The sequence below is a fragment of the Balaenoptera physalus genome (assembly GCF_965194825.1).
Source record: "Balaenoptera physalus genome assembly, chromosome: 4".
NCBI lineage: Eukaryota > Metazoa > Chordata > Mammalia > Artiodactyla > Balaenopteridae > Balaenoptera > Balaenoptera physalus.
Genome location: NC_138891.1, coordinates 71,409,184 through 71,436,584, shown reverse-complemented (window position 1 = coordinate 71,436,584; position 27,401 = coordinate 71,409,184). Strand labels below are relative to the sequence as shown.

Below are 27,401 nucleotides of genomic sequence, written 5' to 3'. Positions count from 1 at the left end.
ATTCTGTGGGAGACTCGGGTTCTCACGGACACATCTGACTCAGAGCTTTTGTGTCGCCTAAATCAGGATTTCTCAGCCCTGGGACTATTGACATTTTAGGCGGAATTGTAGGAATTTTTGGCAGCATCCCCAGAATCTGCCCACCCAATGCCAGTCTGAATCTTATGACTGCCCTGTCCCCAGTCATGACAATTAAAAGTGTCTCTGGACAATACTAAATGTTCCCTGGGGGGCAAAATCACTCCCTGTTGGGAACCACTATCCTAAAGTAATTCAGTGTAGGAACTGGTCCCTCTTGTCTCTGTTCTCACCAAGTCTGAGTGTGGCACTCAGACATTTTTCTCAATTTCCACCATTTTTAAAAAAAAATGTAACAAAAGGTATCTAATACTGGTAGCACATTTGATGGAAGTTCTGCAGAAATGGAGAGATTTTCATCACAAATATGGAACCAAATCAAATTTCTTAGATGCTCATGTTTTTAAAGTCTTTCAGTCATTTCTGCAACTTGGGTTCTAACTTCCGGCCACATTACTCTCCCCTCTTCTATTTCTCTTCCCTTATCCCTATGTACTTCTCTATTCTTGCTCTTCCCTGCCTCCAAATTCCTGTCCATTTTCATTTCAAAGAGGTTTAGTTATATCTTTTTATTTCTCTGTACCAACTCATCCCCGTAGGTTCTCACCTTCTAGTCCTAACTGGCTTATCAAGGTATTTTCCTAAACAAAAAAGCCCCCTCCCTCACAGAAATTCTGGAACATGTTATGAAGATAATTCCTACTATAGCTCCTCCTAGTGAGCTACAGTAGTATTAGGTCCCTTTTATTGGGGGAAATCTGTTCTAATTATCCATTACAGCATAAAAACTACCCAAAATTTAGTGGCTTAAAATAACCACCATTTCATACTCTCTCTCTCCAAATGGCATACTCTGTGGTTAGTTTGGGCTCCTTGCAGCAGAGTATTTATTCTCAGACTAGTTCACCTTTCTCATTGTGGCTCAGGGCTCCTAGAGAAAGGGCTCCTCCTGACAGAAATGGAAGCTGCCAGTGTTTTAAAGCCTCACCCCTCAGTGTCACTTCTGCCATATCTGTCAAAGTAGTCACAGAGCCTGTCAGACTCAAGTAAATGTGTTGTCACCTTTATTACCACAGTCAATCCTCTGGCCACAAATTTTGACATTACTCCTTCATGCAAATTACCCTGTTTCCCTCCCAGGACCCCCAAATGTCTCATCTTCTTACAGCATCAGACTCAGACTTGAGGTCTAGGTTTTAGATAGATGAGAGAGCTAGGAAAAGAGCTAAGAGAGCTTGGTGCTCTGAAAGCCGAGGAAAGGAGATGGTTTCAAGAAGAGAGTGGTCAATAGGGTCAAAGATCATGTAACACAGAGGCTGAGGAGAGGAGATTCTTGAGTGAGGCCAGCAGAAGGCTTGGGTCCCTTCCTCTATCTCTTTCACTGTGGGTGCTGATGATGGGTATCAGAGACCTTGTTCACAGATTTATTTTTATATATCATTTTCTTTTTCTGATGACATGAAACATGTTCCTTCTAGGCATTTAGGAAATATGGGGGAAAATGTATAGACAACCACTAAAACCTTTTGTTGAATTGATTTTTCTATTCTTTATGTAAATATGTATGCTTCTGTGCACGCATATATGTGTGTCTATGTGTACATATATTTATTCCTTTTTCCTCCCATCCTTTCTTCGATTGTTCAGTCACCAGCAAAACTTCTCTATGGGCACTCAGTGTAAGGTTACAATAGGAAAGCAAAGAGAAAGAAACGAGACAATTATCAGTACTTAAGTTTTCAAAACAGACTTGAAATTCCCAGAAAATACTTTACTTAGACAAAAAAGGATTTCTGAGTCTTTAAGTCTGACTTTTGGGTACAAAAGCTAAATTTCATTTTATAAATAATAGACTTTGGAAGAATGAATGATGTAAGATCCAGTTTTCAAATCCACTTTATCATGGATTTGCTAAACATTTCACAGCTGAGGAAGGACAGATTTGGGAAGTATGATTGAGTTCGGTGTGGTGTAGGTCCCGGAGACACTCCCATACCTTGTGAGTTGATAGATGTCTCAGAGCAGTGCTGCTGGGGACCTCAAGCAGAGACCTGGATCCTGACTCCTGGGGAAATCTGAAGGGACAATGACATTGACAGAGAAGTCCTGCGTACTGACACGTCACAGCAGTCGTGGAGAAGTGGATGAAGCAGGAAAAGCCTAGTCAGGGACCCCACGTTGCCTGTGGCCCAGGAGGCTTGGGAAAATACCCTAGAGTTTCATTTGCCCCGAAGTGTGGAGAAGGGCTGAGAGCAGGCTGAGGTACAAACCGTGGTGGAGCCACAGATGTCTCAACGGAGGCAAGCCTAGTAAATGCAGACGACCAAGTAAACAAATGATGACTCAGCAGATGCCAGGGAGGGACAGAGGACAGCGAAAGGGCCAGTCTTTCTGCACTCTGTGACACCAACATCCGGGGAACGGAATCTAACGGAAGTAAGAGGGAAGGGGGAAATGCTTAACTAACTGTTTAAATACAAAGTACTTGGGAATACCCCAGGGTGACTTAGCTACCTCTCAGTTGACTAGATTCATTTCCTGCCATCAGGCAAAATGAGGGAATAAAAGAAAAATCAAGTTGAGATATAAAAAAAATAAAGTTACATTTTCTGCACGCTGTGACCTAAGAAATATATATTGTTGTTTACGTGTGTATGTGTATATATGGTCATCTACGTTATTCCCTAAAGTTTTGATGACACTGTTATAGAGTTTTACTAAACATTCTATCATGAGCAGTTTAACCATGTCATTAAATATTCTTGGACATGTTTTTACTGATTGCATAATAAATCCATTGTATGGGTATAGTTTTCCTTCCCCTTCCTTCTTTCCTCCATTTCTTCATTTCTTCTATCCTTCTTTCCTTCCTTCCTTCCTCCGTCCCTTCCTTCCTTCCTCCGTCCCTTCCTTCCTTCCTTCTTTCCCTCCTTCCTTCTTTCCTTCCTTCCTTCCGTAATTCCCTGATTGTTAGATACTTACTTTGTTTCTAATTTTTTACTGTTATATGAAACATTTTTTTAAACAGTTTAAATCTTTTCCTACAACTTTAATTACTTTTTGGGGAACAATTTCCAAAAGTGAAATTACTGGGTAAAGGTATATAAATATTTTTAAGGCTTCCTATTCACATCGTCCAACAGCCTTCCCGCCTAGCCATACCATTTACATTCCCGTCAGCTGATTCCTTCATGTGGATGTCCCTTTTTTCAGAGACAGCTCAGGAGGGTAAAGTTCTATGTATATGAACAAAGTGGGGTACGGTCCAACAGGTTAAGGGCTCTGAGTATAGTGTGACTCTTATCTAGGCTTTGAAACGTCAAACTTGGAGCCTGAAGGCTTTCCTTTGTTTGACACAAAATATAGATTAAATATTAATCCACTAGAGGGCAGAGCTATCCCACTAAACCAAGGTTTTTCGGGAAAATCCAAGCCAGTTTATACCATCAATTTAGATCTAAATCCCGACATTGTCATCAAGGTGGCTTCAATTATTTTAATGAGGTGATAAAGGCTGGGCTGATATATATTTAAAATAAGCAGCTTCCAGTTACTCTAACGAACACATTGTATTCACACTGCTTTTTTAAGAATGAACTTTTAATTTTAGAATAGTTTTAGATTTGCAGGAAAATTGTGAAAATCCTATAGAGTTCCCATATGTCCCAAACCCAGCTTCCCCTATTGTTAACATCTGGTATTAGTATGGTACATTTATCACAACTAATGAACCAGTATTGACACATTATTAGTAACTAAAGTCTGTAATTTATTCAAGTTTTCTTAGTTTTAGCCAAATGTTCTTTATTTGTTCCAGGTACCACATTACATGTAGTTGTCATGGCTCCTTAGGTTCCTCTTGGCTGTGACAGTTTCTCAAACTTTCTTTGTTTTGATGACCTGGGCAGTTTTGAGGACTACTGGTCAGGTATTTCGTACATTATCCCTCTATGGGGATCTGGCTAACTTTTTTTTCTCATTATTAGACTGGTATTATGAGTTTGAGAGAAGAATATCACAGAGGTAAAGTGCCATTCTTATCTCATCATTAAGGGTACATACTAGCACCATGATTTAGGACTGTTGATGTTGACCTTGATCACCTGGCTGGGCTAGTGTTTGTCAGGCTTCTCCAGTGCGAAGTTACTCTTTCGACCCCTTCCCATGCGGTGCTTTGTGGAAGGCAGTCCCTATGAGCAGCCCACACTTAAGGAGTAGGGAGTTATGTAACCCTCCTGGAGGGGGCAGTATCTACACACATTATTTGGATTCTTCTGCTTAGGAGATTTGTCTCTTCTCCTCCAGTTATTTATTTACTCGAGCCTTTGTTTATATCAGTGTGGACTCATGGATAGTTATTTTATACTTTGGGTTATACTCCAAATCCAATTTTAAAATTTTGTTGCTCAGACTGTTTTGGCCCTTGAGAACTCTTTCATTTTCTCCAGTGCCCTTTTGATATACCCCCATCATTGTTCTTTTTGTCTCTGTTTTTGTTTTGTTTTTGTGAACATTTCTTACCTTTCTGGCCCTAAAAGAGGCTCCAAGCTCATCTTTCATATTTGTTGCCCTAGTCCTGGAATCAGCCTTTTTTTTTTTTTTTTCCCCAAGGAGCCCTGGTCCCTTTTGTTGGAGAATGGTATTAGAAACAAAGATCAGGGTGCTAGCTTTATGTTCACTTAGCTATACATTTTGTATAATTTTATTCTTCCAACTGCCCTGTAAAGTTATTAGTCCTATTTTATGGATGAGCTTTCTTCACAGCCATGAAAAATCTCCCCCAGCTAGTAGTAGACCCTGGCCTCACGTCCAGATTTGAGGTGACTACAAATTCATGTTCCTTTCAATATGCCCAGAAATAATGGCTAAAGTGTAAGAGGAGTATACATTATTCCCTGCAATTGGATGAAAGATTTTGCCTTTACTTTTGTTTCCCACCAGAGAAAGAATTTGTCTTGGAGTCAATTGTTTGCTGAAGCTCTCTGGCAGTCAAAGGAAAGTGGTGATCCTTCTGGAACCCCTAATTTACTGAGGAAGCCACCATGGACCCAGAACCTCATATGGGCTGTCCTGACCTGTCTCACAAGATTAGAGGGAGGGGAATCTTCCTGGAGGACCCTGGGCAGGCTTTGAACAGGACCGGAGCCAATCTGATTTGGAGAGGCAGGGGCTGGTGGGGAGGAAAGAAACAAAGAACATCACTGAGATGAAAAATACTGTAAGAAGGAAATATTCTGGCGGGAAAGAGAAGGCCTAATGCATGGTAGCTACATTTCCATTTCTCTGGGCAGTTTAGGAGCTTCGGTAGCTCCTTAATGAGGATAAATTTCCTGCCACCAAGTGAGGCGCACAGGTTTTTTATTTGGATATCTTCTGTGTAATCGGAACAAACTTGCATTACATTTCCAGTTCCTTATCTTTGGTAATAATATTAACTGCTAGCAGGTGGGCCCCATCAAAGAGGTTGACACTGTAAAGTTCTCATTGGGGACAAGCAAGAGACTTGAACTCTAGTAGCAGTTAACTAGAACTTGAAGAAATTATGCTATAGCCAAAAATATTTTTAATAACATTTACTTTTTCTGATTATGACATTAAAGCGTGTTTACTGTGGAAAATTAGATGATACAGACAAGCAAATAAAGGAACGAATTCTCCAACTTAGAGATATTTACTCTTAGATTTTTGTTGTATTTCTCCTTTATGTTTTCTTGTCTGTCTATGCATCCATGGATAATATCAGGCTCATGTTGCATGTAAAAATTTACATCTTGTTTTTCACTTAATATTTGATTACCTGTTTCATCTTATTAAGTATTCCTGAAAAATCTGATATCTCATGGATATGTAATATTACATCATATTGGATATATTCAGTTTGAAATAGACTGTGATAAATTTTTGTATATGTACATTTTGAATATAGCCAAGATTATTCCCTTAGGAAAAATTTCTGGAAGTAGAATAAAGTGGTGATAATAAAAATATGTGTTCCAGAGAGTTGATGTCAGGAAAATGAGATCAGATGAATTAAACCACTCACAACAGTGTTTGGTACATGGCAAGCATTCAATGAATGTTAGGTATGATTGTTGAAAATATATTCTACGTGATAAATATTAACAAATAATCTTCCAGAGGACTCCTTTTCATTCTTAACATAAGCAGGTCATTAAATATTTTAATAGGAATTGAAAATATTGTGAACCGCAACGCTAAGCTTTGTGATGACATCTGGGGTAAGAGATGGGGTTTTGGCATAAGGGAATTGAAAAAATTGGCAATAGGCCTTCCAAAGAGTGGGTTAAAGGGGTGAGAAATACCGTGGAAAGAAATGGTGAGGCAAATGTCACCACTGCATCTGATGGAAGTGTGACCAGGGCTCACGCTGTGATAGTGTGTCGGTATGCGTGCATGTGTGTGTATATGCGTGTGTGACATTGTGGGGCTAGAGGGAAAGAGATGCAAGGCTCTTGTGATGCCTAATGTCTTCCTGGGGCTGGGATCCCCAGCAGATCAAGTGTGGGGCTGTGGACCCAGGAGCAGTCACAGATTATTGAGGGCAGAATACAGGCTGAGTGGGGTCACCAGTGCTTTGAGGAAGGAGGTAGGCCAGCTGCTGTCCAGATTGGGATGGAATATTCTGTTGTGGAGAAGGTGTAAGCTGGAGACCATCTATTCTATCATAAGGGTTAAAAAGATCAAAGCAAAGAAAATCCTGGCAAGATCATCTGACTCTGAATTCTGCTCATTTAAAAAGCTGGGGTTGGACTTCCCTGGTGGTCCAGGAGTTAAGACTCTGCACTCCCAAAGCAGGAGGCAAGGGTTTGATCCCTGGCCAGGGAACTAGATCCCACATGCCATACAGCCAAAAAAAAAAAAAAAAAAAGCTGGGGTTGCCCACTTTATACAGTGAGGCTGACAAAAGTCGGTTGGGATTCTCCCTCTCTGCAGTGATCTCTGATGGCCTTTCCAAAGTCCCTGAAAACCCACCACCCTGAATCTGCCCTCCTAGGTCTGGCAGGAGGCCTTCTGTGAAGTCCCTAGGGGGCTCCTACGCAAATTTTTGCCACATTGACTCTGTGCTAAGCACTTTATATGCATTATCTCACCTGACTTCTTATCAACTACAAGAGATTTATTAGAGGTTAAGGAATTTTTTTTTAACCTCTTTGTTGGAGTATAACTGCTTTACATGGTGTGTTTGTTTCTGCTGTATAGGAAAGTGAATCAGCTATATGTATACATATATCCCCATATCCCCTCCTTCTTGCGTCTCCCTCCCATCCTCCCTATCCCACCCCTCTAGGTGTACAAAAAGCACCGAGCTGATCTCCCTGTGCTATGTGGCTGCTTCCCACTAGCTAGCTCTTTTACATTTGGTAGTGTATATATGTCCATGCCACTCTGTCACTTCGTCCCAGCTTACCCTTCCCCCTCCCCTTGTCCTCAAGTCCATTCATTACGTCTGCGTCTTTATTCCTGTCCTGCCCCTAGGTTCTTCAGAACAATTTTTTTTTTTTTTACATTCCATATATATGTGTTAGCATACGGTATTTGTTTTTCTCTTTCTGACTTACTTCACTCTATATGACAGACCCTAGGTCCATCCACCTCACTACAAATAACTCAATTTCATTTCCTTTTATGGCTGAGTAATATACCATTATATATATGTGCCACATCTTCTTTAACCATTCATCTGTCGATGGACATTTAGGTTGCTTCCTTGTCCTGGCTATTGTAAATAGAGCTGCAATGAACATTGTGGAACATGACTCTTTTTGAATTATGGTTTTCTCAGGGTATATGCCCAGTAGTGGCATTGCTGGGTTGTATGGTAGTTCTATTTTTAGTTTTTTAAGGAACCTCCATACTGTTCTCCATAGTGGCTGTATCAATTTACGTTCCCACCAACAGTGCAAGAGGGTTCCCTTTTCTCCACACCCTCTCCAGCATTTGTTGTTTGTAGATTTTTTGATGATGGCTATTCTTACTGGAGTGAGGTGATACCTCATTGTAGTTTTTTGTTTTTTTTTTAAAGTAGAGGGAAGGATTATTTATTTATTTATTTATTTTTGGCTGTGTTGGGTCTTCGTTTCGTGCGAGGGCTTTCTCTAGCTGCGGCAAGCGGGGGCCACTCTTCATCGCGGTGCGCGGGCCTTTCACTATGGCGGCCTCTCTTTTTGCAGGGCACAGGCTCCAGACGCGCAGGCTCAGTAGTTGTGGCTCACGGGCCTAGTTGCTCCGCAGCATGTGGGATCTTCCCAGGCCAGGGCTCAAACCCGTATCCCCTGCATTGGCAAGCAGATTCTCAACCACCGCACCACCAGGGAAGCCCCTCATTGTAGTTTTGATTTGCATTTCTCAAATGATTAGTGATGTTGAGCATCCTTTCATGTGTTTGTTGGCAATCTGTATATCTTCTTTTGAGAAATGTCTATTTAGGTCTTCTGGCCATTTTTGGATTGGGTTGTTTTTTTTTGATATTGAACTGCATGAGCTGCTTGTATATTTTGGAGATTAATCCTTTGTCAGTTGCTTTGTTTGCAAATATTTTCTCCCATTCTGAAGGTTGTCTTTTCGTCTTGTTTATAGTTTCCTTTGCTGTGTAAAAGCTTTTAAGTTTCATTAGGTCCCATTTGTTTACTTTTGTTTTTATTTCCATTTCTCTAGGAGGTGGGTCAAAAAGGATCTTGCTGTGATTTATGTCATAGAGTGTTCTGCCTATGTTTTACTCTAAGAGTTTTATAGCGTCTGGCCTTACATTTAGGTCTTTAATCCATTTTGAGTTTATTTTTGTGTATGGTGTTAGGGAGTGTTCTAATTTCATTCTTTTACATGTTGCTGTCCAGCTTTCCCAGCACCACTTACTGAAGAGGCTTCTTTTCTCCATTGTATAGTCTTGCCTCCTTTACCAAAGATAAGGTAACCATATGTGCATGGGTTTATCTCTGGACTTCCTATCCTGTTCCATTGATCTATATTTCTATTTTTGTGCCAGTATCATATTTTCTTGATTACTGTAGCTTTGTAGTATAGTCTGAAGCCAGGGAGCCTGATTCCTCCAGCTCCATTTTTCTTTCTCAAGATTGCTTTGGCTATTCGGGGTCTTTTGTGTTTCCAATTTGTGAAATTTTTTGTTCTAGTTCTGTGAAAAATGCCGTTGGTAGTTTGATAGGGATTGCATTGAATCTGTAGATTACTTTGGGTAGTATAGTCATTTTCACAATGTTGATTCTTCCAGTCCAAGAATATGGTATATCTCTCCATCTGTTTGTATCATCTTTAATTTCTTTCATCAGTGTCTTATAGTTTTCTGAGTACAGGTCTTTTGTCTCCTTAGGTAGGTTTACTCCTAGGTATTTTATTCTTTTTGTTGCACTGGTAAATGGGTAAATGGGAGTGTTTCCTTAATTTCTCTTTCTGATCTTTTGTTGTTAGTGTATAGGAATACAAGAGATTTCTGTGCAGTAATTTTGTATCCTGCTACATTACCAAATTCATTGATCAGCTCTAGTAGTTTTCTGGTAGCATTTTTAGGACTATGTATAGTATCAGGTCATCTGCAAACAGCGACAGTTTTACTTCTTCTATTCTGATTTAGATTCCTTTTGTTTCTTTTTCTTCTCTGATTGCAGTGGCTAAAAGTTCCAAAACTATGTGGAATAACAGTGGTGAGAGTGGGCAACCTTGTCTTGTTCCTGATCTTAAAGGAAATGACTTCAGTTTTTCATCGTTGAGAATGATGTTGGCTGTGGGTTTGCCTTTATTATGTTGTAGTAAGTTCCCTCTCTGCCTACTTTCTGGAGGGTTTTTATCATAAATGGCTGTTGAATTTTGTTGAAAGCTTTTTCTGCATCTATTGAGATTATCATATGGTTTTTATCCTTCAATTTGTTAATATGGCATAACACATTGATTGATTTGTGTATATTGAAGAATCCTTGCATTCCTGGGATAAACCCCACTTGATCATGGCGTATGATCCTTTTAATGTGTTGTTGGATTCTGTTTGCTAGTATTTTGTTGAGGATTTTTGCATTTATTTTCATCAGTGACATTGGCCTGTAGTTTTCTTTTTTTGTGACATCTTTGCCTGGTTTTGGTATCAGGGTGATGGTGGCCTCAAAGAATGAGTTTGGGAGTGTTCCTCCCTCTGCTATATTTTGGAAGAGTTTGAGAAGGATAGGTGTTAGCTCTTCTCTACGTGTTTTGATAGAATTCACCTGTGAAGCCATCTGGTCCTGGGCTTTTGTTTGTTGGAAGATTTCTTTTTTTTAAGTCAGGTTTATTGAGGTATAATTTATATACAGTAAATTCACCTTTTTATTATTTAGGCTGGGTTGAGTCTTTGTTGCTGCATGTGGGGTTTCTCCAGTTGCGGCAAGTGGGGGCTACTCTTCCTTGCAGTGTGCAGGATTCACATTCTGGTGGTCTCTCTTGTTGCGGAGCATCGGCTCTAGACACGTGGATTTCAGTAGTTGTGGCTTGTGAGCTCTAGAGCACAGGCTCAGTAGTTGTGGCGCACGGGCTTAGTTGCTCCACGGCATGTGGGATCCTCCTGGACCAGGGCTTGAACCTGTGTCCCCTGCATTGGCAGGCGTATTCTTAACTGCTGAGCCACCAGGGAAGCCCATGTTGGAAGATTTTTAATCACAACTCTATTTCAGTGCTGTGATTGGTCGTTCATATTTTCTATTTCTTCCTGGTTCAGTCTCGGAAGGTTGTGCTTTTCTAAGAATTTGTCCGTTTCTTCCAAGTTGTCCATTTTATTGGCATATAGTTTCTTGTAGTAATCTCTCATGATCCTTTGTATTTTGCAGTGCCAGTTGTTACTTCTCCATTTTCATTTCTTATTCTGTTGATTTGAGTTTTCTCCCTTTTTTTCTTGATGAGTCTGGCTAATGATTTATCAATTTTGTTTGTCTTCTCAAATAACCAGCTTTTAATTTTATTGATCTTTGCTACGGGTTCGTTCATTTCTTTTTCATTTATTTCTGATCTGATCTTTATGATTTCTTTCCTTCTGCTAACTTTGGGGTTTTTTGGTTCTTCTTTCTCTAATTGCTTTAGGTGTAAGGTTAGGTTGTTTATTTGAGCTGTTTCTTGTTTCTTGAGGTAGGATTGTATTGCTATAAACTTCCCTCTTAGAACAGCTTTTGCTGCATCCCATAGGTTTTGGGTCATTGTGTTTTCATTGTCATTTGTTTCTCGGTATTTTTTTATTTCTTCTTTGATTTCTTCAGTGATCTCCTGGTTATTTAGTAGCGTATTGTTTAGCCTCCATGTGTTGGTAGTTTTTACACTTTTTTCCCTGTCATTGATATCTAGTCTCATAGCGTTGTGGTCAGAAAAGATACTTGATATGATTTCACTTTTCTTAAATTTAACAAGGCTTGATTTGTGACCCAAGATGTGATCTATCCTGGAGAATGTTCCATGAGCACTTGAGAAGAAAGTGTATTCTGTTGTTTTTGGATGGAATGTCCTATAAATATCAATTAAGTTCATCTTGTCTAATATGTCATTTAAAGCTTGTGTTTCCTTAGTTATTTTCATTTTGGATGATCTTTCCATTGGTGAAAGTGCGGTGTTTAAGTCTCCTACTATTATTTTGTTACTGTCGATTTCCCATTTTATGGCTGTTAGCATTTGTCTTATGTATTGAAGTACTCCTATGTTGGGTGCATAAATATTTACAATTGTTATATCTTCTCCTTGGATTGATCCCATGATCATTATGTAGTGTCCTTCTTTGTCTGTTGTAGTAGTCCTTATTTTAAAGTCTATTTTGTCTGATATGAGAATTGCTACTCCAGCTTTCTTTTGATTTCCATTTGCATGGAATATCTTTTTCCATCCCCTCACTTTCAGTCTGTACGTGTCCCTAGGTCTGAAGTTGGTCTCTTGTAGACAGCATATATACTGGTCTTGTTTTTGTATCCTTTCAGCCAGTCTATGTCTTTTGGTTGGAGCATTTAATCCATTTACATTTAAGGTAATTATCGATATGTATGTTCCTATTACCATTTTCTTAATTGTTTTGGGTTTGTGTTTGTAGGTCTCTTCCTTCTCTTGTGTTACCTGCTTAGAGAAGTTGCTTTAGCATTTGTTGTAAAGCTGGTTTGGTGGTGCTGAATTCGCTTAGCTTTTGCTTGTCTGTAAAGGTTTTAATTTCTCTGTCAAATCTGAATGAGATCCTTGTTGAGTAGAGTAATCTTGGGTGTAGGTTTTCCCCTTTCATCACTTTAAATATGTCCTGCCACTCCCTTCTGGCTTTCAGAGTTTCTGTTGAAAGATCAGCTGTTAACCTTATGGGGATTCCCTTGTATGTTATTTGTTGCTTTTCCCTTGCTGCTTTTAATATTTTTTCTTTGTATTTAATTTTTGATAGTTTGATTAATATGAATCTTGGTGTGTTTCTCCTTGGATTTATCCTGTATGGGACTCTCTGTCTTTCCTGGACTTGACTGACTATTTCCCTTCCCATGTTAGGGAAGTTTTCAACTATAATCTCTTCAAATATTTTCTCAGACCCTTTCTTTTTCTCTTCTTGTTCTGGGACCCCTATAATTCAAATGTTGGTGTGTTTAGTGTTGTCCCAGAGGTGTCTGAGACTGGTTTGGTCTGGTGGGTTTTTACTTTGTTCCTTCATCGGCTGCATATTTCTCTGTCTTCTCGTTTTGTTTAAGTTACCGTGTTTGGGGTCTCCTTTTCACAGGCTGCAGGTTCATAGTTCCCGTTGTTTTTGGTGTCTGCCCCCAGTGGGTGAGGTTGGTTCAGTGGCTTGTGTAGGCTTCCTGGTGGAGGGGACTGGTGCCTGTGTTCTGGTGGGTGGGGCTGGATCTTGTTTTTCTGGTGGGCAGGACCGCGTCTGGTGGTGTGTTTTGGGGTGTCTGTGAACTTAGTATGATTTTAGGCAGCTTCTCTGCTAATGGGTGGGGTTGTGTTCCTGTCTTGCTAGTTGTTTGGCATTGGGCATCCAGCACCTCAGCTTGCTGGCCATTGGGTGGAGCTGGGTTTTAGCGCTGAGACAGAGATCTCTGGGAGAGCTCTCGTTGACTAATATTATGTTGGGCTGGGAGGTCTCCGGTAGTCCAATGTCCTGAACTCGGCTCTCCCACCTCGGAGGTTCAGGCCTGAACCAGGCCAGAGCACCAAGACCCTGTCATCCACATGACTCAGAAGAAAATGGAGGAAAAAAGAAAGGAAAAAAATTACAAAAATAATGAATAAAAAAATTATTAAAATAATAAGTAAAAATAATAATAATAATAATAAAAAGAAAAAGAAGCAACCAAACCAATAAACAAATCCACCAATGATAACAAGCACTGAAAACGAAACTAAAACATAAAAATCAGAAACAAATCAGTCGCAGACAAAAAAATCCCAAGTCTACAGTTGCTCCCAAAGTCCACCGCCTAAATTTTGGGATGATTCGTTGTCTATTCAGGTATTCCACAGATGCAGGGTATATCAAGTTGATTGTGGAGATTTAATCCGCTGCTCCTGAGGCTGCTGGGAGAGATTTCCCTTTCTCTTCTTTGTTTGCACGGCTCCTGAGGTTCAGCTTTGGTTTTGGCCCCACTTCTGTGTGTAGGTTGTCCTCAGACATCTATTCCCCGCCCAGACAGGAGGGAGTTAAAGCAGGGGCTGATCATGGGGCCCTTGCTCACTCAGGTCACAAAGTGGGAGGGGTACAGTAGTCATAATTGGAATGCAGGGTGAGCCTGTGGCGGCAGAGACTGGTGTGATGTTGCAACAGCCTGAGGCATGCCGTGTGTTCTCCTGGGGAAGTTGTCCCTCGATCACGGGAACCTGGCAGTGGCAGGTTGCACAGGCTCACGGGGAGGGCGTGGTGTAGATAGTGACCTGTGCTTGCACACAGGATTCTTGGTGGCTGCAGCAGCAGTGTTAGTGTTTCACGCCCGTCTCTGGGGTCCGAGCTGATAACTATGGCTTGTGCCCGTCTTTGGAGCTCCTTTAGGCGGTGCTCTGCCTTCTGTGGGCAGATGGGGAAGGAATCCCCTCTCCTCACATACTCCAAAACATTGGTGTCTTGCCTCTTAGGCAGATCCAGACTTTTTCCCAGACTCCTTCCCGGCTAGCTGTGCCACACTAGACCCTTTCTGGCTGTGTTCAGGCAGCCAACCCCTGTCCTCTCCCTGGGATCTGACCTCCAAAGCCTGAGCCTCAGCTCCCAGCCCCCACCCGCCCCGGTGGGTGAGCAGACAAGCCTCTTAGGCTGGTGAGTTCTGGTCGGCACTGATCCTCTGTGCGGGAATCTCTCTGCTTTGCCCTCTGCACTCCTGTTGCTGTACACTCCTCTGTGGCTCCGAAGCTTCCCCCTGCCTACCCCCTGTCCCCGCCAGTGAAGGGACTTCCTAGTGTGTGGAAACTTTTCCTCCTTCACAGCTCCCTCCCAGAGATTCAGGTCCTGTCCCTATTCTTTTGTCTCTGTTTTTTCTTTTGCCCTACCCAGGTATGTGGGGATTTTCTTGCCTTTTGGGAAGTTTGAGGTCTTCTGCCAGCATTCAGTAGGTGTTCTGTAGGAGTTGTTTCACGTGTAGATGTATTTTTGTTGTATTTGTGGGGAGGAAGGTGATCTCCACGTCTTACTCCTCTGCCATCTTGAAGGTCCCGAGGTTAAGGAATTTGTTTTAGATCACACTGATAGTAAGTGGCAAGGCAATAATTGGAGCCAAACCACTGGACATAAAGGCTCATATGCTTTTTACTTTATTGATGTATAATTGGATTACAATAAACTGAGCACATATAAAGTATAAAATATGTCAAGTGTACACCTGTGAAACCATCACCACAATCAAGAGGACTGAAGCCCTAACTTGTAACCACTAGGCAGCAGCTTCTCCCTGTTAATACTAGTCCTTCCCTTGGCTTCACTAGATCAGTGTCATTCCCATCCTATATGACAAGCAGTCAGATACTTGAAAATGACCAACTTGTGCTTCTTCAAGCACCTTTATGAGTTTCTGCAAATGCATTTCATGGGACATAGCTGAGTTTCTCTTATCAGCTTGTTAACCCTCCCATATGTATTTTGCCCAGGTAATTGGATATTTGGATGATTCTTCAATCTGCCAAAAGCCATGCAGCTATTGTTACAGAGTACACAGTCTGGGACCAGGCCTGTAGGTGGCAGGTAGCAGTGCCCACAGCAAGGCCCAGGTAGGCAGGTTCAGTGGCCAGGGTTCAGATGTCTCTGGCTTAGCCTGGCCTGCTCTGAATGCTCTCGTCCTAATAGACTGATATCCTTCAACCAAACAATCAATTTGTTTGTGTTTATTTTAGAAAGAATAATAAAATTATTTTATTATTTATTTATTCTTATCGAAGTATGGTTGATTTACAATATTATATTAGTTTCAGCTGTCTAGCATAGTGATTCAGTATTTTTATAGATTATATTCCATTTAAAGTTGTTACAGAATAATGGCTGTATTTTCCTGTGCTGTGCAACATATCCCTGTTGCTTATCTACTTTATACATTGCAGTTTGTATCTCTTAATCCTGTACCCCTATCTTGCCCTTCCCTGCTAAAATAAAATTATTCAATTGTCTTTTTTCCAATTTTATGTATGTATATGGAATAAATATACAAATAATATTTATAAATATGTTTTGTATTTATATATACATGTATTCCATATAAAAATGTTTTTAGGGAAGAAAAATTCCCAAGTACAGTTATCTTCAACTTCTACTAATCTTTCCTTTAAAAATATTCTTATAATTTGTCTGACACTAGACTGGGCATGTATACTTTGTCTTATTTATCCTTACAAGCACCCCCTAGAATAGAGTAGTAGTAGCATTCTATTTCACAGATGAAAAACTGAAGCTTAAGGTAATTCAGTAACTTGTCAAATTTTCCATCACTCTTACATGGTAGACTCATGATATAAGTTATCTGATTCTATGGCTGAAACTAATTTCAGTGCATTAAGGATTTGGGAGGTGAGTGGCCGAGGGGAACAGGAAACAGTGGCTAAAATCCCAGGTCCAAGGATTTCTTTGATTAAATACCTTCGAATACATCACATCACACACACAAATATATATATTTTCTGCTTTTACAAAAACAGGATTATGTTCCACATAGTGTTCTATAACTTAACTTGGCAGTTTATGTATCATAGACAGCTTGCCATGACAATAGATCTACCTTATTTTTTATTTTCCTTTTTTAAAATAAGTGGTACAAGCACAACATAACCCTACTTGCCAAAAGTGTAGATGCTGTGTTTCCACTCCCAGGGATTCTGATTCAGTAGGTCTGGCCTGGGAGGCTGCATGGAGTCTAGAAGTGTTCCCAGGAAACCGACAGGCACCCCTGGTATAGAACTTCTGCTCTTCTAGGTGCCCCCTGTAGAATGAATGGGATATAAACAAACATAGCAACAACAAAGCAGGCAGCCAATGACAAGTGTCCTGGGGCCAGAGAAAGACTACAGGGAGAAAAAGCCACTTAGTTCCCAGTGTGAGGAGAGGTATAGGGACGTTCCTGTGGCAGACGTGGGAAGAAAGTGCTGTTTCATGGAGCATTGCACAGGAGGGCAGTGACAAGACAGTGACAGCCCCTAAACACCTGTATTAGAACAGAGATCGAGCTGGAAGCTGGGCGACTTATTTTAAAGTTGCATTTGCATGGCAAACTCACTTTTTCCTTAGATTGTTAACTTGAGATGCTTGGGCAGTGTTAGTGGAGGGTTTGGGAGAGCTAAAGACCTCAGCGAGCCTCCTTTGATGCCGTGCCATGCAGGGGCGGGTCTGAGTACTGGGAGTGCATCAATTCCAATTTCCACTCGTGTTCCCATCAGGAAATAACACTTTCCATCACCCATTTGCTTAGTGCATCGGAAGACATATGTAAGATGAACAAATAAAAGCTCTGAACTTCATGAGGCGTTCATTTCAGTCTCTTCTCCCTCCCCAGATATCACTGGTTGATCCACTTGAGAGTGTCCTCCCATCTGTGCAAGGGTCTTAGTTGCTGATGAATGATGAAAGTGATAACTAGCATAAGTCATCCTAAAGTGGACATAAGGGAGGATGGTAAACAGGAAGCCCCAACAGCCAGTCCCAGTTTTGCCTCTCTCTCTCCATCTCCAGCAAGGACCTGTTCTTGATTCCCACTAGGAGGCTCAGCCCTGTTCCTGGGTCATCCTATGGCAGGGGTACCAAACCCAGCCCAGCCTCACTCTCCACTGCTCAGCCCCAAGTCACACTCCCCACCAGTCTGACTGGAGGCAGTGTCCTGATTCTGCAAATTGGGCTTCTGCCTAATTCCCAAACATAAGATCCCCTGTGGGTACTACTGTTCCCAAGTTCCTGTCTGGCAGCCTGCCTCGACCCCCAGATCCTTCCTAGGAGTAAGGACTAGCCTTTCTCTTGCCAGGCTCCTACCCGGAATTGGAACACTGCCCCAGGCCCAAAGTCTCTGGCTGGGCTTGGCCACTAGAGGACAGACTCCAGAGCCAGCTTCCTGTTTGGATTTCCAAATATCACCTGCCCCATATTCCTCATGGCTGGACTTAACTGCTTGTTGGAAATGTTTCCACTTCTGTCTTTTTTTTTTTTTTTTGGCCGTGCCACGCAGCATGTGGGATCTTAGTTCCCTGACCAGGGATCGAACCCAAGTCCCCTGCATTGGGAGCACAGAGTCCCTTCCACTTCTGTCTTATGGCCTCCCTTCTCCTGGCCAACTGCTCTCCTGAGCTGTAAGCAAAGATTGCCATAAAGTTCAACTGCTAGACTGAACTTACTTTGTTAGCACCTGTAATTCCATCAGTTCCCCAAGTACAGATATTTACTCCATTGGGTGTGTCCACATCCTCTCCACATCCTCTCTATCTTGCCTAAGTAGTTGGATACACCCTACAATTCTGTGATATGGCTCTGACTTTACACAATTAGTGGATTCTGCAAACATTCTATTTAAATAGAACATTCCAAATGAAATCCTCTTTTAAATATGCTAGAGAGACTGTTCAAAGAATCCTATTCTGATTCCTTTACAAAAAGTGGGTAGAAATATGGTGCAGTGTAAAGTACCTTATATAAGACGAGTTCTTTATTTGAGGCCCACCTCTCATAGACTGTGACCTCGGAAAATCATTATACAGTCTTCCTGGAACTTTTTCTTCACCTGAGAAACAGTGAAGGTAATTTAGTAATTTCTTAGGTTCAGTCTAGCTGTAACAGTCTGTGATTCTTAATAGTTATACCTTAACATGCATTGTTTTGTACATTCAAAATTTCAGGTTAAGGGTCTCCCTGGCAGTCCAGTGGTTAAGACTTCGCACTTCCAATGCAGGGGACGTGTGTTCGATCCCTGGTCGGGGAGCTAAGATCCCACATGCACTGCAGTGTGGCCAAAAAAAAAAAAAAAAATTCAGGTTAGAAGTTCTCAAAATTAAGTACACTGGCATGAAGTTTCTGCCTGAGAATTTACTCTTTGGCTTTTGTTTTTGTAGACTGTCCTTAATGATCTGGGATTGTCATAATAGTTGCCGACTAAAATACGCTTCACAGAAGGGAAGCTGCCTTACCTCCAGAGAGGAGCTTTATATTTTTTATTTTTGTAAATAACAGAAAGTTATTTACAAAAAGCTTTTTTTTACAAAAAGGGGGCTCTTCTGAAGGTGGACCAATGGGCCCCCCCAAGTCACCCTAAAGAAGGTCAGAACCCAGTGCCAAGCAGGGGTAGTTGAGAGCAATGCTTCTGAGCAGTAGAGACAGTGGTAACCTGCTCTTTTCTTCTGTAATTAATGGAGAGGCCCTGTATCTTTATATTAGACCCTTTCATCTAGGGGTTGCTAAATGTTTCACAAATGTTAATTAATTCAATGAAACTTCACATCGCCACCTTGAGGCAGGTAAGTCCTCTTCGACACATCACATCTTTGCTTGCTCCAGTGTCATCCACAGATTATGCATGAATGCAGATTAGGATAATTGATAATAAAACCTTGAGTTTAGATAAAGCTCTGGAACTAAAGATCTCAAGCACTTGGCAAATAACCAGATTTGAGGAAGGAGGACTGAAGAGGAAGTTTGAGGCAGCTCATTGCCAATGACGACAAGCAGAGACATTGTGCTCATTTCGGGTTCCACTCCATGTTGAGGACACATGACCTTGGACAGGTCTTTGTGACTCCTTTGTGACTCAGTTCCTACAGCTCTCAAGTGGGGACAATAATACTACTCATCTTCATACTCCATAGAAATGTTTCAAGGAATAGTGTTTGTAACAGGCTGTGGAGTTCTCAGATGAAAGGTGGAAATTAACATATGATGAAACATTATCACCACTTATCTTCACATTATCTAAATGGGTTAGGTATGTGAAGTAGCCTCATCCCCACAGTCCCAGCAGAAACCAGAAATGCCATTATTTCCATTTAGCATTTATTATATACACCCAAAGAGGATGAGAGGTGCTCAGGGCAGCAGAGATGCTCCTGGGATAAATGAAAGCAAGTTGAGATACCAGATCAGAAAAGAGGTAGCTAATTTTTAGTTTTCTTCTCTTTTTTTCTTTTCCATTCTTATTTGAGATGGAATATTTGAGAGGGAATGGCTGAAGCAACATTTCCTCTTGGGCATTCCTCTCAATTCTAAGTTATCAATATATGCATATTATTCAGATTCCCAAGAATGGGCTCACTTGCAGGTCCTCCCCTGGGCCTTTGTTTTCAGTCTTCTTTGTTAGAAACGTTTCCTCCATCCATCTCCATTTATCTAGGCTGGCATAGAACTTCCCACATCCATAGAGTCTTCCTGGCCTAACTTTCTACCTGAACTTCCTCTGCCACTCCTTTGTGATTAGCACTTCTTTTGGAATTCATATTTTGGTGTTTGTCTTGCTTCTTAATAGACTTAGCTCTTCCAGGGTGTATTTTATTAATTTACGTTCTTCATCTAGTACAAGTCTTGGCACACTGAAGTTAATCAAATAAGTGTTAAATGAATGAATGGTCTCTCTCAGCAAAATGTCAAGGTTCGAATTTATTTATTTTTATTTTTGGCTGTGTTGGGTCTTCGTTTCTGTGCGAGGACTTTCTCTAGTTGCGGCGAGCAGGGGCCACTCTTCATCGTGGTTCGCGGGCGTCTCACTATCGCGGCCTCTCTTGTTGCGGAGCACAGGCTCCAGACGCGCAGGCTCAGTACTTGTGGCTCACGGGCCCAGTTGCTCTGCGGCATGTGGGATCTTCCCAGACCAGGGCTCGAACCTATGTCCCCTGCATTGACAGGCAGATTCTCAACCACTGCGCCACCAGGGAAGCCCAAGGTTCGAATTTAGACCACACCAAATCCACATCTGCTACTCTCACCATGTCATATCACACCCTGTGAGGCACATATAGTGTAGAATAGAAATTTTGAACAGGCAAAATTAAGGGAAAGAGAGACTGATTTAAATAATAAACTTTCAACTCCTTTGGGTAAATTCCAAGGAACATGATCACTGAATCATATGGTAAGAGGTTTAATCTTGTGAAATATTCCCAACCTGTCTTCCAAAGTGACTGTACCATTTTGCATTCCTATCAGCAATGAGAATTCCTGTTGCTCCACATCCTTGCTGGTATTTGATATTGTCAGTGTTCCAGATTTCGATCATTTTAATACGTGTGTAGTGATTGCTCATTGTTATTTTAATTTACAAGTCCCTGATGACATAATCCAATGAGTTGATTATAAATAACAAACCCAAAAGATATTTACCTAAATTGTTTTCTTGGTTAATTGCTTTAGCCCTGATTATTAAATTTTTTGTTCCTAAACGTTTGTCCACACAAAAACCTGCACGTGAATGTTTATAGCAGCCTTTTTCATAGTGCCCAAAACTTGGAAGCAACCAAGATGTCTTTCAGTAGGTGAATGGATAAATAAACTGTGGTGCATCCGGACAATGGACTATTATTCAACTCTAAAAAGAAATGTGCTATCAAGCAAGGAAAAGACAAGGAGAAACTTAAGTGCATATTACTAAGCGAAATAAGTCAATCTGAAAAGGCAACATACTGTATGATTCCAACTATATGACATTCTAAAAGGCAACAATATATGGAGACAGTAAAAGAATCAGCGATTGCCATGGGTCATGGGAGGGTTAGGGATGAATGGGGAAGCAGAGAGAATTTTTAGGGCAGTGAAACTACCCTATACGATACTACAGTGGTTAAAACCCACAGAATGGACAACACGAAAAGTGAACTCCAATGTAAACTGTGGACTTTTTGAGTAAAAATGATGTGTCAATCAATGTAGGTTCAATTGGTAACAAATATACCATTCTGGTGGGGGGACGCCAATGGGGTAGGAAGGATGTGTGTTTCTAAAGAGTATATGGAAAATCTCTGTACCATCTGCTCAATTTTGGTGTGAACCTAAAAGTGCTCTAAAAAAAAGTCTATTGAAATTTATTTTACATTAACATTTATTTGATAAATAATAATTAACTTTCAAACAATGTTCTAAAGGGAAGTAGAAGATTTAACTTAGAGGGTTCAAAGAAACTGTCTATATACACATAATATTGTTTACAAAGACTGGGTTACTTCAGAACTTGCTTGTGCAATGATTTGTGTGATATTTAAACACAGCCTGATCCATAAAAATATGCAAATTTACATCAGTTTGTCTTTACTGACATCACTACTCATTGTATTAAGCCCAGACTCAGGCCTCAAATTCAAGACTTCCACGTAATGATCTTGATCTCTATTTCCTGCCATATCTCACTCCCTTATTCCTTCACACACACCCTGGCTGCAGCAAAGGTGATGGACTTATTCTGGACCAGCCCGTGTGTTCCTCCTTCTGATGGCTCCCTTGCTTTAGATGCTCTTTCCTATGGCTCACTTCCAGTGTAGGCCCCAGCACTCCACCTATTGAAGTCTTTTCTGTCTGTTTTCAAGGCCCTTCTCAAATGCTCCCTTCACCAAGAGGCTCTCCTGGTCATACAGATGTAACATCCCTCACAGAGCACTTTGATTATGCCAAATGAACCTGTAGTAGCCGTGTTAGCCTAGTAACTAGGGTCATGGACTGGGAGAGCTGCATTGCCATGGCCAAATACTCACTCTTCACTAATTATTTATTTTCTGTGCTGGTGTTTCCATGTCTGCTAAGTGGGGAGGATCATAATACTACTGACTACAGAGACCATTGTAAGGATTGTGAATGTGTGTGTAAAATGCTCAGAATAGTGTCTGGTATATGGACATGTTCTGTAAGTGTTTCCTTTTCAGTGGAATCTAGCTCTGTTTCTGGGTACATTCATGCTTGCGAACTCACAGTGCTGCACGAGGAAGGAGGTTGTCCACAAGCCATGTGGCTGTAGAGGCACTGGGACATTTTACCATTAGAACTTTCGGAGAGATGTGAGGAAACACGGTTTCAAAGCCCTCATTCTCCTGGACCATGCTGTTGAAATGATTTTCTATTGGTTCCTAGTTTTCATAAACATTTTTTACGTTCTTAGGGAATTACTTTTCTATTCAAGTTTGGCTTAAATATTGTTGCGGCGTAACCAGATCTGTTTAATGAGGTAAGTTCATGTGCAGTTTTCCCTGAGATTCTTAATAAATTACACAGTCATCTTAACCCCACAGTGGTGCAGGAATTGCCAAGTTTATTCAGGAACCCAGCCAGAAGGAAACAGTGCAGGACTTACCAGTTATAGGCAATAGAATGAAGCACTTCTTTCTCACTTGCCGACTAGCACTGGTATAGTTTTACCACTTCACATACAAACATTCCTCAATCCCCATAAGTTGAGATAAAGTTTAAAATCTTCTTATTTTACTATTTTCTCTGCTAAATATTTAAATGACTCCTGTTAGAGCTCTAAAATGTTACTTTTTTTGAGACATAATTTTTTATTGAGATATAATTCACATTCATAAAATCTACCCTTTTAAAAAGTATACAATTCAGTGAGTTTTGGTATATTCACAAAGTTTTGCTGCCATAACCACTATCTAATTCCAGAACATTTTCATTCCCCTAAAAAGAAACCTCATACTCCTCATATTTTGATCTTGTGATAAAATGGTTATTGACGTGGTTAGGTGTGCTGATAATTTTTAGAAATTCAGAGAACTGCATGTATGTATAATATAGTAATTAATATTACAATAGGTTACTTTTTAATGTTTATCTTAGTTATACTTTACCATTTGCTCAATGTTTTACACACACACACACACACACACACTTTAGTCTTGGTCTTGTTAGGGTTTTTCATATCAGGTTGGGAATATCAGTGCCAACATTTGTGCATAGCTTGAAGGAGAGGGAGTGGACACAGTGAAGGTAAAAATACCTCTCCTTTATTGAACACATACTGTTTCCCGGGCACTGTCCCTCATATAACAATTTTAGGAGGTAAGTTCTGTTATCATCTTTATTTTACATGTGAGCAAATGGAGGCTTCTAGAGCTTATGAAACTTGTTATCCGCAGGTGGCATAACTAGGAAAGTCCAAATCTGAACCCAGGCCCTCCAAATTCCGAGCACATGCCCTTAAACACTGTGCTCTACTGACTGCTGTTAAACTGGATGTTTAGTTTAATTATAACAACAGCCCTTGATCAGTGCTGTACGATACATTTCCCCAAGCCCTCATTCAATTCCTCCAATTACTGGATGAGAAGACCAGTTCTTGTAGGTTAAATGATCACATGGCGAGGCCAGCGCAGATGAGCAGCTAGATTTTTTTTTTTTTTTCCAGAGCGGACAGGGATGTGTGTTCCCCTCCACAGTTCTGGGACTTCTGACAGTTATCTTAGACTTCTGTTCCAGCTCCCATGATAACTAACCACATTTTATCACATTTGTTTGCATATTTGAAGCTCTACATCCGTCTGAGGGTGGCAAATATGACTTGATTTATGTATGTAGTCCCTACGCTCAAATAATGTGTCTTGAATGAATGTGTGAAAAAATCAAAAAAATGAGTCTAGACTCCTTAAGAGTTTAACCACCAGTATTTAGTGAGAGGAGACTGCACAGAATAGCTTGGTTATACCTTTGGTTTTTTTTCTGCAAGTCTCTCAAAAAAGTAAACAATTCCACGTACACATTAAGTGCGATGTGTTTTGCACACAGAGGAATGCGATTTTAAATACCTTTTGAAGAGGATTAGTCACAATTTGTACCTTTGGTAAGCAAAATGAACGAGGATCCTATTAAAAGCTGATGGATTAGGGCTTTCATTAATCAAATAAATTCTGCAGCTCTGTTAGCCTCCTTCCCACCCCCGTTCCTCGTGAATAAATCTGGGAGTCCTTGTGCCCGCTCCCCTCTCCTCGGAGAGGTCCTGCCAACTCCGCATTGTCCCGCTGGATTTGCAGTCAGATGTCTTCTGCTGGCAGGCGCTGTGCAGGCAATGAGTTCTTTCCCTGTATGTTGGGCACAAAAAGATCAGCATGGGAGCAGCCTCCTTTGAGACAGCTGCTCAGAGAGAATGCAGTTAGCCCGGAGCCTGCAGAAATTCCTCCACGCAGAGGGTGGCTCGTAGGAGGAGTTCAGTTTGCTAAGTACTGTCATTTGCTCAAAGAAGGTGTGTGCTCCAGAAGGAGTTTTAACCTGGAGGATCATTAAGTCTTTCAGTCAGCTGGTGAGCGGCGGTGGCTGGGCAAGTTCAATTCGTCCTGGACGCATCTGCTCCAGAAGGTCAGGGAGGAGTGGAATCACTTTTCCATGGGGGACCACTTTGAGAAGGGCCAGCAAGCTTTGCTCAATGAAGGAGAAGAGAATGAGATGGTAAGATTCTAGCCACTTTCCCCCCCTCTTTCCATTCCCACTCCCCAGCCTCCAATACTCACACGCACACACACACACTCATACACACACTCTTCTCTGCGATTTGATTCTGGCATTATGTGAGAAAAGGTACTGTTCAAGAAATCTTTCTTTCTCATAAATGTAACCTCTGACAGCAGAAATTTGCTAGGATGGAAAATATTGTATTCCTTTTATCAAGAATGTTTTGAAGTAAAATTGAAAGGGAGAGAAGTACAATGCCCCTTCATGATATGTTTTTGAGACTTATCAGTATAGCAAGTTCTGTTCAAAACGTCTAATAATTTCAACAAATCCCTAATGTTGAGAGCAGTGTATTCCCTGATAGGAAGAAGTAGCACATCTATAGCGAAATAGGAGGGGAGCCGGGGTTCTGACCTTCTTCTCTGCTCACACATCTGTGTTCACAAAGACTGTTGGATAGGGAAAACATATAAAATATTAACAATTATCAGCCTACATGCATTTCTCTTTACTTCTAGAATTTTACTTGTAGCTCCCTACATAAAGATTGGTCTCAGAAAAATTTCTGGAGTTCACTGTCTCTTTTCATTTAGATGTGTTCCCATCTGAGAAACTGTAGGAAAAATCAAAGATGATTCTTATGCTCTTGCTGAAATTAAAGCTGTATTTCTCAATTACAATATAATCAAGAGAGAGTTAGGAATGTGTACTTCTGTTAATAAGGCTGTTCTGCTAATTGTGTAAGCATAGACTTTTATGCCAGTAATGGTGTAATTAAAACGTTAAAATGTGAAGCTCTCATTCTACAGTAACATTTTTATCTTCCTGGAATTAATATATAAATAACAAACCCAAAAGATACTTACTTAAAATGTTTTCTTGGTTAATTGCTTTAGCCCTGGCTGTAAAATTCTTTGCTCCTGAACTGGTCTTTCAAGTCTAATCTGCTTACCTGTTCCTATAGCAACAACATTTTTTTGGACCTTCAAGAGTAGATGCCTTCTGCTATCAAAGCTGAAAAAATTATAAGGGAATCAAAGTCACCCAAGTTTACGTGACTTTCTTAACCATCTCCTTACTTCTTTTCGGTTTGACCACCAAATGGCAGTTGCCTTTAGGCCCTACACAAATGTCACCAGAAATGACCTTCTGACCCACGTTGGATATCATCCTTATTTCTCCAGAGTGTTTTCTCTATATTAAGAGAATGAAGAGAATTCTCTATATTAAGTTGAAAATTTGATCCTCATCTTGAATATTCTTCACCAGAAGGCAGAGTCTCCTTCCCTCTACTGATTTTTTAAATTCTCCCTCAAATCCTCAGATGGAAACACACCTACTCTTTTCCTGCACACTCATTTCTTCTCTTCCACAATTTGTCATTCAAGAGTCATGAAGAATCATCTACTTTCTGTCAAGGCTTTCCTAGTTCAAGGGAAACTACTACCCCTTCTTTAGCCTACGTATCCTAGTGAAGCAGTGTGGTTAATAGTTCATCTTCATAACAGCATCACCCAGTCAATGCATCACAGTGTCAACTTAGTATTGCATGCAGCTGAAAGCCCAGTTAGGAGAGGGCCTTTGACAAGGAAAGGACACTGTGTTTTCTGGAGAGGAGTCATCTGGCCGGTAGTCTTAGTGGAGGTGCAGCAATTAGTATGCGCTCTTGAGCTCTCCATCCTGCTTGGCCTGGAGAAACCTGGCCACCTGCCTGTTGCTGTGTCTGACACTCTGTCCCTTTTAAACTCATTACTCCATTCCCTTCTCCCAGAGCAGTAAGCTTCAAAAATTAGCAGGATATCTTAAATGTATGCCACATATATTTAGAAATTTTTAGTTTACCAATAGTTTCTTGCCTACTAGCTAACTTGGTTTTCACTACACCTTATGAGGTAGGTGCTATGCTTCCCACCTGAAAGAGGAGAAAACTGATACACTGAGAATTTGCTCATCTAAGTCTACATCAACCATGAAGACCAGGAGCCGAGACCCCACATAGGTTAAGTTGGTAGACCTGAACATAGCCTCCTGATGCCTTCTTCAGCTTTTGCAGAGGATATAGCACTCTTAATAGGAGAACACACTTCCTCCCTGATAAAACAAAGCTTAGATGCATCTCATCTGCTTAGATTTCCCAGGATCTCTTGTGGTACATGATTTGTATTTCCTGAGTCAGTCTGTCTTGTTTAGCCTCAACATTAATCCCTTTTAGCAAATCAAGGTTGTCTAGAAATGTGTCACACCAAAGTGTTTACAGTTTCTTGCTTTCTAATATACACTCTTTGGACCTTTGCAGAAGTCATTCCTCCGATGATAGAAATGACTGCAAGTTTCAAGAAAAAACAGCGTTCTAGGGTTTAGCCCTCATGTCAAATAAAGAAGAACAGAATATTTCCATGACTAATGATGCCTGGGACTATCTTCCACTCTAGAACTAATAAAACAGGAATGAAAGAGACACTCTAGGTGACCTGAAAGTAATATCCTTAAGTGCAAAATGAGATAGGAACCA

At 40.8% G+C, this 27,401-nt stretch overlaps 1 protein-coding gene across 10 annotated transcripts in view; it reads left to right on the top strand.

The window, feature by feature from the left end:
* Window positions 1-24,732: 24,732 nt before the first annotated feature.
* Window positions 24,733-27,401, top strand: part of ATP13A4 (ATPase 13A4) — a 139,034-nt gene continuing 136,365 nt past the window's right edge. For all 10 annotated transcript variants that reach the window (XM_082461432.1, XM_082461434.1, XM_082461430.1 and 7 more), the window contains exon 1: window positions 24,733-24,886. In XM_082461432.1, the coding sequence (XP_082317558.1) occupies window positions 24,824-24,886 (63 nt within the window). In that variant the 5' untranslated portion in view covers window positions 24,733-24,823. The remainder of the gene's footprint in view (window positions 24,887-27,401) is intronic.